Source organism: Hydra viridissima, unplaced genomic scaffold (assembly GCF_058129835.1).
Source record: "Hydra viridissima isolate aposymbiotic clone 2 unplaced genomic scaffold, HvirCarnegie_v1 scaffold_12, whole genome shotgun sequence".
Taxonomy (NCBI): Eukaryota; Metazoa; Cnidaria; class Hydrozoa; order Anthoathecata; family Hydridae; genus Hydra; species Hydra viridissima.
Window position 1 is genome coordinate 10,825,472 of NW_028324311.1, and position 17,614 is coordinate 10,843,085.

Consider the following 17,614-nt stretch of genomic DNA (forward strand, 5'->3'; position numbering starts at 1 on the left):
TGACGAGTTGCTTTGACTTTGCAAAAGATTTTGAAATTTATATTGTTTATTATTTAACAAAAACAACCAAAACTGGTTGCAATTTTTTAGACTCTTAAAATCATTTTTTAGGTTCTTAGAGTCATTTTAAGGAAAAAAAAGCAGTGATTTACTGTAATTTTAAAATGTATTTAAAAGTTTTTTTTTCTAAACAAAAAACTAAATTCATGGAAATTAAACTTAACAACAATAAACGTGATAGCCAAAGGTATCACTTAGCAACAAAGCACTGTCTTAATTTCTTTTTATTTGGGCAAAAATTTAAAAGTTAAATCTAAACTTATTCTTCAAAAAAAAGCTTCGACATGATTTAACTTTTAAACTCAGAGAATAACTTTGAATCGCTTGTGAAAGAAACCTTTTTTTAAACTTGACAGTAACATTGAAAAACAGCATTATAATTTTTTGATAAGTCTCTAGCAGTATAAAGTAAAAATTTTTTTGCAGACGCTGCTGCTATTTTTACTATTATCGTTAATTACAACTATTTTTAATTGCACTTAATTTTTAATTGCTCATTTAAAAACTAGAACTAACTTAATTTCAATATCATATGTTGAAAAAGAAAAAAAGAAAAAAAAAAAGTATATATATTCAAAAAATATATAAACCCTAACTCAATCATTCTACGGATAAATAAAGAAACTTGTAACATCTCTGACATTCCAGTAACTGAAATATGATGTGAATTTTAAATAACTTGCAAAACTTAAAACTAGTTAAGAGGGCAACTTTTATTGTTATTACGGAGTTAATCAGCTCTGATTTTAAAACAATTTGAGCTTAAGTTAATGGTTATTGAAAAACTCTTTTGGATTTTTTTGACATGAATTTTTTGGCATCTATCTAGTGTATTTCGGCATCTATTCAGATTTTTTTTTTTTTTTTTTTGAAGAATTTCAAATTTAGTTTTCCCAGCTTAAGTAAAATGAACATAAAATGACGCCAGCTCAACTTTCCAATTGCAAACTCAATAACACTATTATATTACTTAAAAACTCAGTTGTCGTAACCATCTTCTACAAAGATACAAAGTTTTTAAAACTGTTCTACCATTTCAAAGCTTTTTTATACAGGTAGGGGAGGTAGGGGAGCATTTGGCAGTCGGGAGGTTTGGGCACCCCCTCATTTCTCACAATCTATTATAGATATTTTTTGTTTTCTACCATAGCACTATAGTTTTATAACTGGCAACACCGCTCATCAAAAGTGTCAGCTGTCATTTCACTTGGTTGTCAAGTTACATGCGCTTAACGGTTTGTTGCGTACAAAAGTAAATATCTTGTTTGTGATTTGAAGAAAGATAACAAAGAAATCTGCAAGAAAGTGTAAGTATCTGTGTTAACTTCTTCTTTTGCGTTTAATGAACATTACATTTACCTGGCAATTAGGATTCAACATTTGATGAAAATAAACTTATTCGAAATTATTTGAAAAGTGAGGTTGTGGGGAGCATTGGGCACGCATGTAGGAGGGAGGTTTGGGCATGCCCAATGCTCCCTCTTTTTTAGCGTGTTTTGGTGTCATACGTTTGTGCTTTTTTGCTATGCCCATTGGATTGAATGGTTAATCATTTCTTATCAGGACAATGCCGTTTTCATTTAAAAAGAAAAATAAACGACGTGAAATCCCTAAAGATGTTATTTTGCGCGCATTGGAAGAGGTTTCTAAAGGAGGAAAAATTAAAACTACTGCGATTAAATATGATATACCCAGGTCTAACCTTCAAAGATACATAAAGCAAGGTGGCGTTGTGAAAGATATTTCTTCTAAATTTGTATCATACCAAATATTCACGAAAGATGAAGAAGAAAAAATTTCAGAATATCTTGTAACATTGTTTAAACTAAACCATGGAATGTCAAAGCTGAAGGCACGCGAATTGGTTTACGAATACGCTACTGCCATTAATAAAAAAATACCAGACAACTGGACAGAGAAGAAGCTTGCATCCAAAGATTGGCTTAGGGGATTTTTAAAAGACAACCTCAGCTTTCAATAAGGACACCAGAAGCTACCAGTCTCTCACGTGCCACAAGTTTCAATAAGAAAAATGTCGGGGATTTTTTTGAAAATCTTAAAACTGTATATGAACGGGATCGCTTCGGCCCTGAGTCTATTTACAATATAGACGAAACTGGATTATCAACAGTACAAAGAACCCAGAAAGTGATTGCTCTCAGAGGCACCAAGCAAGTTGGGCAAGTAACGTCAGCTGAAAGAGGGACACTTGTAACGATTTGCTGTGGTATTAATGCATTGGGTAACTCAATACCACCCTTTTTCATATTCCCACGGGTTAATTTCAAAACATATATGCTAAATGATGCACCTGTTGCTTCAGATGGAGCGGCACATCCTTCAGGGTGGATGACAGCACCATGTTTTTTAAAATATATACACCATTTTGTAAAACACGCAAAACCAACGCCTTCCTCGCCAGTTCTATTGCTGCTGGACAATCACGAGAGCCATATTTCAGTACCAGTTCTCGATTTTTGCAAAGAATCAGGCATTGTTTTAATGACTTTCCCACCGCACTGCAGCCATAAACTGCAGCCACTAGACCTGACTGTCTATGGACCACTTAAAACTTATTATAACACTGTTGTAACAGATTGGATGGTAAGCAATCCTGGCAAAACTTTAACAATTTATGAAATCCCAAAATTAGCAGCAAAAGCCATCCCACTTGCATTCAAGTTGCAAAATATTCAAAAGGGATTTGAAAAACCTGGCATTTGGCCATTCAATTCAAACATTTTTTCTGATGAAGATTTTGTTTGTTCTTCTATAACTGATCGCTGCTTGCCGGAAGAGAATAATGTTGCTACAGAAAAATTGATTTCAGACCAACCTATCATGGAACAGCCTTCAACAAAAGAAAATCTGAGTCTAGAGGATCGTACAAGTTCAAATATGGAAGTCACTGGGCCATCTCAAATGGAATCTCTATCTAAAAGCCAGACTAGGGGCGCTATCAATATAACACCTGATTTAGTAAGGCCATACCTGAAAGCCGGCCCCAGGAAATTGGATGGCATGAAACGGAAGAAAGGAAAAACTAGAATATTGACAGACTCACCCGAGAAAAGACTCATTGAAATGGAAGAAAAAGAAAGACAAAGAAAAAATAAGATCAAAGAGCTCAACAAAAATCAAAAATGCTCTAAAAACGAGAAACGCAGGAAGATTAGCAGTGATGATGAAATAGAAAATGTTTCCGTTTCTGACAAAGCCCTTGTTGAAATCGATTCATCGGAAGAAGACTTTGATGGAGACGATGTGATTGTTATGGATAGAAATTTCCTGGTCAATAACTTTGTGTTGGTTAAATTTAACACCAAAAAAACTGTTTATCATTATGTTGGAATAGTGGAAGAGGTTAATCACTTCATGGCAACTGTCAAATTCATGAGAGCAAGTAAGATAAGAAATACGTTTATGTTTCCTGACATCGAGGACGTAGCCAGCGTCCCCCTGGAGGATATAAAAACAAAATTGCCTACACCAACAACATGGATAAAACGTGGCAGCCTAAAATATAAATTTGATAAGCCTCTTTGGGTCATACCAAATTTAAAATAAGTCTTATTAAGCCCAACATCGTGCAGTATTGATTCCAAGTGACATTGTTTAATTTTTTGTAAAGTCTATGATAAGAAAAAATGTTTGTATTATAGTTTTTTATATCAATGCTATATAATACTTAATCATAGCAGTATATTAAAACAATATTGTGCATATTAAATACAGTGCCCAAACCTCCCCACAGGGGTGCCCAAACCTCCCAACCACCGGGAGGTTTGGGCACTTTGGACATGTGTTCAAAAACCTTTTGTAACTTTGCAACTAATTATAATACTAAAACTCTTCTTAGCAATAATTACTGCCAAATATGTGTGCTAGATATTTGAAATAAAATTTTGATTATAATAAAAAATAACAGTTTTATTAGCGTTTATGTAAAAAAGTGCCCAATGCTCCCCTACCTCCCCTAATCCTTATTTAAAAATTGACTCAAAACTCGTCCGTTATGAAGTAAATTCAAGCATTAGTAAGAAAATATTCTTCGAGCAAAAAAGATTTTCGGGTTTCTGAGAAAACGAGACATCACGACTCAGTATTTTAATCATTTTCCAGCTTTCACGACTTTTAATTCATTTAATACATTACTTTTTCAAACCAAGTTAAGTTTTAGCAATGATATATTATATATACTAGATGTCTAACTTGGGGGATATTATTGGACGAAAAGTAAAGCCGCTTTTAAATTTATGAAAAAGCGAAGCCGCTTTTTCCCTTATTACATATGGCGGATTCAATTTGTTTACAAATTGAATCCGCCATATGTAATACATGTTTTCGCCCGAATTAGAAATGGCTTCCACGGCTTCCCCTTTAGGATCGAAGTAGACATCTAGTGTATATAATATATCATTGAGTTTTAGGAATTGGGGTTTCATCCATATTGGTTCTCATCTATAATGGTTCGTTTTTTGTGTTTATTGTGCTATGGAAAGGTTTTCTTCAAGAAAAGAAAAGTATGCGTCATTAATATCAGACTGCGATTATTTATAGGAATACGTACTACAGCCTACAAGTTGTGGTGGGTTGAAAATTTTGTGACGTCATTGAGTTTAGTAAAGGTTTTCAACGCTTAAAGCTGCAAAAGAAACGATTTTTTAAAAAAAAAAAAAAGAAAAGAAAAGAAAAGAGTTCATTGCGCAGTATATTGTCGTTTTAGTAACAATATGGGGATCAAATGTATTGCAGTAGAGGAATGGAATTCACTCAAATGCAAATTGACAAAATTGGACAATTTAGAAAAAAATTAATATTTCTATTTAGTGAAAAAAATTGTTCTCTGTTTTTTAGTTCAAAACTGCTGTGAAACAAATTTTTAACAAACAAATTTGAATTTAGACATCTTCAAATCTCCTTATTTAAACCTTTAAACTTCATTTGCTGTGTTGCTATAGTAATTAATTTAAAAAATATTGTTTAATCGTTAAAGAATGTCTCAGATGTAAGGAGGACACGCGCTTTTTGATTTCATGTAAAGTTTTCAAGTCAAAGATAAATGGGATTTGTTAATCTTTAAATTTGTTTAACGTCACTGTATCAGTTTTTCTTTAGAAAAAAGAGCTAATCTTTATTTAAAAGCTGGACAACTTACGCAAGCATTTTCTCGTTGTTCAACTTAGCGACTTGCGCACTAAACCCACCGATAAAAGAATAGAAGAAACATAGCTAAAGCTATGCCCCCTGTAAAATTTACAATAAATAGAACGTAAGATTCAATTAAAAATAACAAATTGCAGTTAAAGACACTTAAGAGAAGTTAAACATACAGCATAATGGGTTTGATGAAGATTTTTCAATATGTTATAATTTTTTCTTTGGTGGAAGGGCAGGTCCCTTTTTTTGGTAAGGAGCTTGAATAATCGTTTTAAAAACCTAAGTTCTTATATTTTAAAAAGTGAAAATTTAATTTTGCTGCGATCATCTTAATACTAATTGTACAAAAAAAGTTGATGAATTTTTATTTTGTGAACTTTTTTTTCCAAGGTTTTTTTTCGAACGATATTTAGTATCTATAACATTTACAATGTCTATAAAATTTATTGAATTTGTTATATCTTTAATATTTATTTCATTAATCATAGATATATTATTAAAACTTGGCTTAAAAAATTATAAAATTTAATTTTAAGTATTAAGCTATATATAGGTAATTTAAAAAAATGCATTCTAAACATATAAATCAAGGGATTTAATTTAAATGTGAAGTTTTTAATCAAGATATTTAATGAACACGAAAACAAACTAATGTTGAATTTTTCTTTTAGTAAGATACGCTCCACTTTCTAAGCAAAGCAATGCTGCCAGTAGTTGTTGCGCCATAAATCATAACTTGTTTGAAATTTTTCACATAGATACTTCCAATATGGACCAACTTTATGGACCCCACGACAAAATTGTCATGTTGTATTACTATGATTGCTTTAAACAGCAAGTTTTTTTTATTGAGTAACATCATGATAAAAGCCAATAACAACGCGATAAAAATTTTTTTAAGAAAAAATAATTTACATAATTTATGTTACTATTGTTATACATATGAATTAATTTTTACATAAAAAAAATTCTATTTGATTAGAAATTAAAAAAATCAGTGGAGAGGAGGGGGGGCAGCACTAAACTATGACCATACTCTAAATCTTTGCTGGCTTCATTTTTAGGGGTGAAAAATATCGATGTCTCGTTTGTATTACAAGCATCAGAAATTATTAGTCCATTATATTTCAGCAGACAGATAAGATTAGTAAAGGACTTAGCAATAGTACTTGGTATAAATCAAAATGGCACTCGAGGATCTGTCGTTTTACTCTCTAACAATGGAATTAAAGCAGTCTATTGTGACGAAAACCAAAATGAACGTTCTTTTATTAGAGCTGTTGACCAGCTTCGTCAATCAGGAAATATAACAAACTACGAAGACGGGATACAAGTAGCAAAACATCTTCTGGAAACAAGAGGATGTGGAACAAGGTCGGGTGTTAATAAGATTATAATTGTTTTAACTGATGGGAAAATAAATAATAATACTAAACCAAACAAAAATTTAACAAAGTTTGCAGAAATTTCACAAAGTGTGCGGAACTCTGGAATAAATATTTTTGCATTAACAGTAAAAAGAAATGTTAATAATAATTTCTTACAAGCACTTACAAACAATTCACAGCATATAATAAGAGCTAACTACATTAACCAACTTGGAAGTATACTGTTTCTAAAGCAAATTCTTATTGGAATATTAAATAGTGAACCAGCAGCAGTGCAAACAACTCCACTAAGTTATGTTTCAACAACAGCAGTTCTTAATGATGTTCCAATAACCTTTCAAACAACAAATTCAGAAACTGATATCTCTACAAAGCAAACACTTGAAGAAACAACGCCAGATAAAGAGACAACTACAGAACAACAAGTTGAGACAACTACACAGTCTACAGGTGAAGAGACAACACCATCAGTGGCTTCTACTGATAATCCAATAAGCTTACAAACTACAGAATCTGTAACTGATGCAGCTACAGAAGAAGTTGAGACTACTACAGAGTCCACAGGTCAAGAGACAGCAACAATAAGCTTACAAACTACAGAGTCTACAACTGATACAACTACAGAACAACAAGTTGAGACTACTACAGAGTCCACAGGTAAAGAGACAACACCATCAGTGGCTTCTACTGACAGTCTAATATGCTTACAAACTACAGAATCTGCTACTGATGCAACTACAGAAAAAGTTGAGACTAATACAGAGTCCACAGGTCCAGAGACAACAACAATAAGCTTACAAACTACAGAATCTGCTACTGATGCAACTACAGAACAACATGTTGAGAGTACTACAGAGTCCGCAGGTCAAGAGACAACAACAATAAGCTTAAAAACTACAGAAACTGCAACTGATGCAACTACAGAAAAAGTTGAGACTACTACAGAGTCCACAGGTCCAGAGACAACAACAATAAGCTTACAAACTACAGAATCTGCTACTGATGCAACTACAGAACAACATGTTGAGACTACTACAGAATCCACAGGTCAAGAGACAACAACAATAAGCTTAAAAACTACAGAATCTGCAACTGATGCAACTACAGAAAAAGTTGAGACTACTACAGAGTCCACAGGTGAAGAGACAACAATAATAAGCTTACAAACTACAGAATCTGCAACTGATGCAACTACAGAAAAAGTTGAGACTACTACAGAGTCCACAGGTCCAGAGACAACAACAATAAGCTTACAAACTACAGAATCTGCTACTGATGCAACTACAGAACAACATGTTGAGAGTACTACAGAGTCCACAGGTCAAGAGACAACAACAATAAGCTTAAAAACTACAGAAACTGCAACTGATGCAACTACAGAAAAAGTTGAGACTACTACAGAGTCCACAGGTCCAGAGACAACAACAATAAGCTTACAAACTACAGAATCTGCTACTGATGCAACTACAGAACAACATGTTGAGACTACTACAGAATCCACAGGTCAAGAGACAACAACAATAAGCTTAAAAACTACAGAATCTGCAACTGATGCAACTACAGAAAAAGTTGAGACTACTACAGAGTCCACAGGTGAAGAGACAACAATAATAAGCTTACAAACTACAGAATCTGCAACTGATGCAACTACAGAAAAAGTTGAGACTACTACAGAGTCCACAGGTCCAGAGACAACAACAATAAGCTTACAAACTACAGAATCTGCTACTGATGCAACTACAGAACAACATGTTGAGAGTACTACAGAGTCCACAGGTCAAGAGACAACAATAAGCTTAAAAACTACAGAAACTGCAACTGATGCAACTACAGAAAAAGTTGAGACTACTACAGAGTCCACAGGTGAAGAGACAACAATAATAAGCTTACAAACTACAGAATCTGCAACTGATGCAACTACAGAAAAAGTTGAGACTACTACAGAGTCCACAGGTCCAGAGACAACAACAATAAGCTTACAAACTACAGAATCTGCAACTGATGCAACTACAGAAAAAGTTGAGACTACTACAGAGTCCACAGGTCCAGAGACAACAACAATAAGCTTACAAACTACAGAATCTGCTACTGATGCAACTACAGAACAACATGTTGAGACTACTACGGAATCCACAGGTCAAGAGACAACAACAATAAGCTTAAAAACTACAGAATCTGCAACTGATGCAACTACAGAAAAAGTTGAGACTACTACAGAGTCCACAGGTGAAGAGACAACAATAATAAGCTTAAAAACTACAGAATCTGCAACTGATGCAACTACAGAAAAAGTTGAGACTACTACAGAGTCCACAGGTGAAGAGACAACAATAATAAGCTTACAAACTACAGAATCTGCAACTGATGCAACTACAGAAAAAGTTGAGACTACTACAGAGTCCACAGGTCCAGAGACAACACCATCAGTGGCTTCTACTGATAATCCAATAAGCTTACAAACTACAGAATCTGCAACTGATGCAACTACAGAAAAAGTTGAGACTACTACAGAGTCCACAGGTGAAGAGACAACAATAATAAGCTTACAAACTACAGAATCTGCAACTGATGCAACTACAGAAAAAGTTGAGACTACTACAGAGTCCACAGGTCCAGAGACAACACCATCAGTGGCTTCTACTGATAATCCAATAAGCTTACAAACTACAGAAAAGGTTGAGACTACTACAGAGTCCACAGGTCCAGAGACAACACCATCAGTGGCTTCTACTGACAATCCAATAAGCTTACAAACTACAGAATCTGCAACTGATGCAACTACAGAAAAAGTTGAGACTACTACAGAGTCCACAGGTCCAGAGACAACAACAATAAGCTTACAAACTACAGAATCTGCTACTGATGCAACTACAGAACAACATGTTGAGACTACTACAGAATCCACAGGTCAAGAGACAACAACAATAAGCTTAAAAACTACAGAATCTGCAACTGATGCAACTACAGAAAAAGTTGAAACTACTACAGAGTCCACAGGTGAAGAGACAACAATAATAAGCTTAAAAACTACAGAATCTGCAACTGATGCAACTACAGAAAAAGTTGAGACTACTACAGAGTCCACAGGTGAAGAGACAACAATAATAAGCTTACAAACTACAGAATCTGCAACTGATGCAACTACAGAAAAAGTTGAGACTACTACAGAGTCCACAGGTCCAGAGACAACACCATCAGTGGCTTCTACTGATAATCCAATAAGCTTACAAACTACAGAATCTGCAACTGATGCAACTACAGAAAAAGTTGAGACTACTACAGAGTCCACAGGTGAAGAGACAACAATAATAAGCTTACAAACTACAGAATCTGCAACTGATGCAACTACAGAAAAAGTTGAGACTACTACAGAGTCCACAGGTCCAGAGACAACACCATCAGTGGCTTCTACTGATAATCCAATAAGCTTACAAACTACAGAAAAGGTTGAGACTACTACAGAGTCCACAGGTCCAGAGACAACACCATCAGTGGCTTCTACTGACAATCCAATAAGCTTACAAACTACAGAATCTGCAACTGATGCAACTACAGAAAAAGTTGAGACTACTACAGAGTCCACAGGTGAAGAGACAACAATAATAAGCTTACAAACTACAGAATCTGCAACTGATGCAACTACAGAAAAAGTTGAGACTACTACTGAGTCCACAGGTGAAGAGACAACAATAATAAGCTTACAAACTACAGAATCTGCAACTGATGCAACTACAGAAAAAGTTGAGACTACTACAGAGTCCACAGGTCCAGAGACAACAACAATAAGCTTACAAACTACAGAATCTGCTACTGATGCAACTACAGAACAACATGTTGAGAGTACTACAGAGTCCACAGGTCAAGAGACAACAATAAGCTTAAAAACTACAGAAACTGCAACTGATGCAACTACAGAAAAAGTTGAGACTACTACAGAGTCCACAGGTCCAGAGACAACAACAATAAGCTTAAAAACTACAGAAACTGCAACTGATGCAACTACAGAAAAAGTTGAGACTACTACAGAGTCCACAGGTCCAGAGACAACAACAATAAGCTTACAAACTACAGAATCTGCTACTGATGCAACTACAGAACAACATGTTGAGACTACTACGGAATCCACAGGTCAAGAGACAACAACAATAAGCTTAAAAACTACAGAATCTGCAACTGATGCAACTACAGAAAAAGTTGAGACTACTACAGAGTCCACAGGTGAAGAGACAACAATAATAAGCTTAAAAACTACAGAATCTGCAACTGATGCAACTACAGAAAAAGTTGAGACTACTACAGAGTCCACAGGTGAAGAGACAACAATAATAAGCTTACAAACTACAGAATCTGCAACTGATGCAACTACAGAAAAAGTTGAGACTACTACAGAGTCCACAGGTCCAGAGACAACACCATCAGTGGCTTCTACTGATAATCCAATAAGCTTACAAACTACAGAATCTGCAACTGATGCAACTACAGAAAAAGTTGAGACTACTACAGAGTCCACAGGTGAAGAGACAACAATAATAAGCTTACAAACTACAGAATCTGCAACTGATGCAACTACAGAAAAAGTTGAGACTACTACAGAGTCCACAGGTCCAGAGACAACACCATCAGTGGCTTCTACTGATAATCCAATAAGCTTACAAACTACAGAAAAGGTTGAGACTACTACAGAGTCCACAGGTCCAGAGACAACACCATCAGTGGCTTCTACTGACAATCCAATAAGCTTACAAACTACAGAATCTGCAACTGATGCAACTACAGAAAAAGTTGAGACTACTACAGAGTCCACAGGTCCAGAGACAACAACAATAAGCTTACAAACTACAGAATCTGCTACTGATGCAACTACAGAACAACATGTTGAGACTACTACAGAATCCACAGGTCAAGAGACAACAACAATAAGCTTAAAAACTACAGAATCTGCAACTGATGCAACTACAGAAAAAGTTGAAACTACTACAGAGTCCACAGGTGAAGAGACAACAATAATAAGCTTAAAAACTACAGAATCTGCAACTGATGCAACTACAGAAAAAGTTGAGACTACTACAGAGTCCACAGGTGAAGAGACAACAATAATAAGCTTACAAACTACAGAATCTGCAACTGATGCAACTACAGAAAAAGTTGAGACTACTACAGAGTCCACAGGTCCAGAGACAACACCATCAGTGGCTTCTACTGATAATCCAATAAGCTTACAAACTACAGAATCTGCAACTGATGCAACTACAGAAAAAGTTGAGACTACTACAGAGTCCACAGGTGAAGAGACAACAATAATAAGCTTACAAACTACAGAATCTGCAACTGATGCAACTACAGAAAAAGTTGAGACTACTACAGAGTCCACAGGTCCAGAGACAACACCATCAGTGGCTTCTACTGATAATCCAATAAGCTTACAAACTACAGAAAAGGTTGAGACTACTACAGAGTCCACAGGTCCAGAGACAACACCATCAGTGGCTTCTACTGACAATCCAATAAGCTTACAAACTACAGAATCTGCAACTGATGCAACTACAGAAAAAGTTGAGACTACTACAGAGTCCACAGGTGAAGAGACAACAATAATAAGCTTACAAACTACAGAATCTGCAACTGATGCAACTACAGAAAAAGTTGAGACTACTACTGAGTCCACAGGTGAAGAGACAACAATAATAAGCTTACAAACTACAGAATCTGCAACTGATGCAACTACAGAAAAAGTTGAGACTACTACAGAGTCCACAGGTCCAGAGACAACAACAATAAGCTTACAAACTACAGAATCTGCTACTGATGCAACTACAGAACAACATGTTGAGAGTACTACAGAGTCCACAGGTCAAGAGACAACAACAATAAGCTTAAAAACTACAGAAACTGCAACTGATGCAACTACAGAAAAAGTTGAGACTACTACAGAGTCCACAGGTCCAGAGACAACAACAATAAGCTTACAAACTACAGAATCTGCTACTGATGCAACTACAGAACAACATGTTGAGACTACTACAGAATCCACAGGTCAAGAGACAACAACAATAAGCTTAAAAACTACAGAATCTGCAACTGATGCAACTACAGAAAAAGTTGAGACTACTACAGAGTCCACAGGTGAAGAGACAACAATAATAAGCTTACAAACTACAGAATCTGCAACTGATGCAACTACAGAAAAAGTTGAGACTACTACAGAGTCCACAGGTCCAGAGACAACAACAATAAGCTTACAAACTACAGAATCTGCTACTGATGCAACTACAGAACAACATGTTGAGAGTACTACAGAGTCCACAGGTCAAGAGACAACAATAAGCTTAAAAACTACAGAAACTGCAACTGATGCAACTACAGAAAAAGTTGAGACTACTACAGAGTCCACAGGTGAAGAGACAACAATAATAAGCTTACAAACTACAGAATCTGCAACTGATGCAACTACAGAAAAAGTTGAGACTACTACAGAGTCCACAGGTCCAGAGACAACAACAATAAGCTTACAAACTACAGAATCTGCTACTGATGCAACTACAGAACAACATGTTGAGAGTACTACAGAGTCCACAGGTCAAGAGACAACAACAATAAGCTTAAAAACTACAGAAACTGCAACTGATGCAACTACAGAAAAAGTTGAGACTACTACAGAGTCCACAGGTCCAGAGACAACAACAATAAGCTTACAAACTACAGAATCTGCTACTGATGCAACTACAGAACAACATGTTGAGACTACTACGGAATCCACAGGTCAAGAGACAACAACAATAAGCTTAAAAACTACAGAATCTGCAACTGATGCAACTACAGAAAAAGTTGAGACTACTACAGAGTCCACAGGTGAAGAGACAACAATAATAAGCTTAAAAACTACAGAATCTGCAACTGATGCAACTACAGAAAAAGTTGAGACTACTACAGAGTCCACAGGTGAAGAGACAACAATAATAAGCTTACAAACTACAGAATCTGCAACTGATGCAACTACAGAAAAAGTTGAGACTACTACAGAGTCCACAGGTCCAGAGACAACACCATCAGTGGCTTCTACTGATAATCCAATAAGCTTACAAACTACAGAATCTGCAACTGATGCAACTACAGAAAAAGTTGAGACTACTACAGAGTCCACAGGTGAAGAGACAACAATAATAAGCTTACAAACTACAGAATCTGCAACTGATGCAACTACAGAAAAAGTTGAGACTACTACAGAGTCCACAGGTCCAGAGACAACACCATCAGTGGCTTCTACTGATAATCCAATAAGCTTACAAACTACAGAAAAGGTTGAGACTACTACAGAGTCCACAGGTCCAGAGACAACACCATCAGTGGCTTCTACTGACAATCCAATAAGCTTACAAACTACAGAATCTGCAACTGATGCAACTACAGAAAAAGTTGAGACTACTACAGAGTCCACAGGTCCAGAGACAACAACAATAAGCTTACAAACTACAGAATCTGCTACTGATGCAACTACAGAACAACATGTTGAGACTACTACAGAATCCACAGGTCAAGAGACAACAACAATAAGCTTAAAAACTACAGAATCTGCAACTGATGCAACTACAGAAAAAGTTGAAACTACTACAGAGTCCACAGGTGAAGAGACAACAATAATAAGCTTAAAAACTACAGAATCTGCAACTGATGCAACTACAGAAAAAGTTGAGACTACTACAGAGTCCACAGGTGAAGAGACAACAATAATAAGCTTACAAACTACAGAATCTGCAACTGATGCAACTACAGAAAAAGTTGAGACTACTACAGAGTCCACAGGTCCAGAGACAACACCATCAGTGGCTTCTACTGATAATCCAATAAGCTTACAAACTACAGAATCTGCAACTGATGCAACTACAGAAAAAGTTGAGACTACTACAGAGTCCACAGGTGAAGAGACAACAATAATAAGCTTACAAACTACAGAATCTGCAACTGATGCAACTACAGAAAAAGTTGAGACTACTACAGAGTCCACAGGTCCAGAGACAACACCATCAGTGGCTTCTACTGATAATCCAATAAGCTTACAAACTACAGAAAAGGTTGAGACTACTACAGAGTCCACAGGTCCAGAGACAACACCATCAGTGGCTTCTACTGACAATCCAATAAGCTTACAAACTACAGAATCTGCAACTGATGCAACTACAGAAAAAGTTGAGACTACTACAGAGTCCACAGGTGAAGAGACAACAATAATAAGCTTACAAACTACAGAATCTGCAACTGATGCAACTACAGAAAAAGTTGAGACTACTACTGAGTCCACAGGTGAAGAGACAACAATAATAAGCTTACAAACTACAGAATCTGCAACTGATGCAACTACAGAAAAAGTTGAGACTACTACAGAGTCCACAGGTCCAGAGACAACACCATCAGTGGCTTCTACTGACAATCCAATAAGCTTAAAAACTACAGAATCTGCAACTGATGCAACTACAGAAAAAGTTGAGACTAATACAGAGTCCACAGGTCCAGAGACAACAACAATAAGCTTACAAACTACAGAATCTGCTACTGATGCAACTACAGAACAACATGTTGAGAGTACTACAGAGTCCACAGGTCAAGAGACAACAACAATAAGCTTAAAAACTACAGAAACTGCAACTGATGCAACTACAGAAAAAGTTGAGACTACTACAGAGTCCACAGGTCCAGAGACAACACCATCAGTGGCTTCTACTGACAATCCAATAAGCTTACAAACTACAGAATCTGTAACTGATGCAGCTACAGGAAAAGTGGAGACTACTACAGAGTCCACAGGTCAAGAGACAACAACAATAAGCTTACAAACTACAGAATCTGCTACTGATGCAACTAAAAAACAACATGTTGAGAGTACTACAGAGTCCACAGGTCAAGAGACAACAGTATTTGTGACTTCACAGACTACAGACTCAGTGACTGATGATGTTACTGGGCAACATGTTAAGACAACAACACAATATCTTCCAACAGTTTCTTCAATTGTAAATTTTACCACTCTTCAAACTACACTTACATCTGTTTATACAACCAAAAATGGTAAGCTGTATTTATTTGAATAACATTTTGCAAAAGTTCATGTGCTTGCAAAACAGTTCAAATTTTTTCTTAAATTGTTTTGGAATAATTGTTTTTTTAATAAAAATTAATTAAATTTAGCTTTCTCATTTTGTCGATGCAATCTTGATATTTCAAAGTTTTCTTCAATTGAGTTTACCGAAGCAGAGGTGGAGCTCACATTTAATGGTAGTGTAATTTTTTTTGGAAGAATATGTATAATATTATTTGAAAATAATGAAGAATATATATAACAAGTAATGAACATTTAATACACATGTATGTATGTATGTATGTATGTATGTATGTATGTATGTATGTATGTATGTATGTATGTATGTATGTATGTATGTATGTATGTATGTATGTATGTATGTATGTATGTATGTATGTATGTATGTATGTATGTATGTATGTATGTATGTATGTATGTATTTATTTATTTATTTGTTTATTCATTTAAAAGGCTCTAGTTTAAAAGACAAGTTAACAGAAGCTACAAATTATGTGTTAAGGCTGATGAAGGCGATAAATAGTACAAAATACCAATTTGGGACTTGTAAAAATGCAATTAAATCTTACATTTTAATTATTAATGATGGCAAATGTGTTGACATGTTGTTTGAAAGATTTACTGAATGTGTTGTAAATATTGATTGTTATCTAAAAGATTTTTACATCCGAGCAGTAAATTCTAAAAAGAATTTGGAAGATCAGATAATTAAATCAGAAAAAAATGCAGAATCTCTTTCAGGTAACCAATATAATTTATATTTCATATGCTTTACTCATAAAGAGTTAACAGTTAACATTTGATTAACCATATTTACTTTATAATATTTGGCATGCTGTTTGTAACCCTGTCAGTGTTATTATTTATACACATTTTTTTACAAAAACTGTTGAAATTTCTCTTCTGTGCCTGTGTCAAAGCAGTTAGGACACCTCACAAGTTTAAAATCAAGTATTACATAAATACGATTTAGATATAAAATATTTTAAAAATATCTTTTAAATGTTATCGTAATCTTTTAGTATATTCATGTAAATAATTTATAAATCTATTTTAAGGGTATGTTTTTATATATATATATATAATTTATATTAACATTTATATTACAGGCTTCAACAAATTCATGCATATTGTGGGCTGGTGAATGTGAACATTAAATATTATGTTGTAGCATCACAGAAATCAAATTCTTTTATGCTTTTTAATTTTTACCAATAAAATTTAATTTTTTCGCTGTTTCTGTTAAAAACCTTTTTATAATTTTTGTATTCATTTTCGTTTAAGTTTTTAAAACTTTTATTTTCATTTAAATGAAAGAATAAGGATGTAATTATCTTTACCGTCTTTGATCAAATATTAAAATGTTTTAATATATCTATCTGATGGTCTATCTATTATTTGATGGTCTATCTATTTATTATGATCTATTTGGTGGGAAGTAGAAGTATTTGTTGGAGAAATAAAAAATTACATTATAAAAATTGTTTAAGACAAATTTATTGAAGTTAAAAGAAAACAGAAACGTTTTGATTTTCAATTGAAAATGGACTTGTTCTAAAAGATTTCATTAAAAACTTCGCGAAACCTTAACGGGTCCATTTTTTCTAGAAGCAATATTAAATTTATAAACAGAGATTTAAATTTGGTCGAACCTCACCTTCACCCAATTTTTCGTTTAAAAATTAGGACCTTTTAAAGTTATTTCAGGGGGTAATTAAGGGTAATTTTAAGCTTTGCATGGTTATAAATCTTAAACGAAAAGAAATTTTCTGATGAAATTTGAAATCTGTCGATGAATTTTGATCTAGTTAAAAATAGAACAAAAAAATTATGGTTAATGGAGACGTAGTTCTAGGAAGAGGCCAGTTACGGGTTGGTTTAACTCCAATTACCCTAATTCTTTATAAGTCACCCT

At 34.8% G+C, this 17,614-nt stretch overlaps 2 protein-coding genes across 8 annotated transcripts; both read left to right on the forward strand.

Moving 5' to 3' along the window:
• The first annotated feature begins 2,355 nt into the window (after positions 1-2,355).
• LOC149881242 (uncharacterized) lies at positions 2,356-4,614 on the forward strand. Its single transcript, XM_090069393.1, has one exon. The coding sequence runs from the start codon at positions 2,356-2,358 to the stop codon at positions 3,625-3,627; it is 1,272 nt and encodes a 423-aa protein (XP_089925519.1). The 3' UTR covers positions 3,628-4,614.
• A 564-nt stretch (positions 4,615-5,178) lies between these two features.
• LOC145194228 (uncharacterized) lies at positions 5,179-17,221 on the forward strand. Of its 7 annotated transcripts, none has more exons than XM_090069392.1 (7): positions 5,179-5,469; positions 6,285-8,471; positions 8,652-13,249; positions 13,907-15,668; positions 15,789-15,875; positions 16,153-16,440; positions 16,809-17,221. In XM_090069392.1, exons 1-7 carry the CDS (start codon positions 5,400-5,402, stop codon positions 16,841-16,843), a joined length of 9,027 nt encoding a protein of 3,008 aa, XP_089925518.1. In that variant the 5' UTR covers positions 5,179-5,399; the 3' UTR covers positions 16,844-17,221. The 7 variants fall into 7 exon arrangements, with proteins under 7 accessions (XP_089925518.1, XP_089925512.1, XP_089925514.1 ...); XM_090069386.1 differs by having other exon boundaries at positions 8,652-13,001; positions 13,092-15,668; XM_090069388.1 differs by having other exon boundaries at positions 8,652-12,185; positions 12,366-15,668.
• Positions 17,222-17,614: the final 393 nt, after the last annotated feature.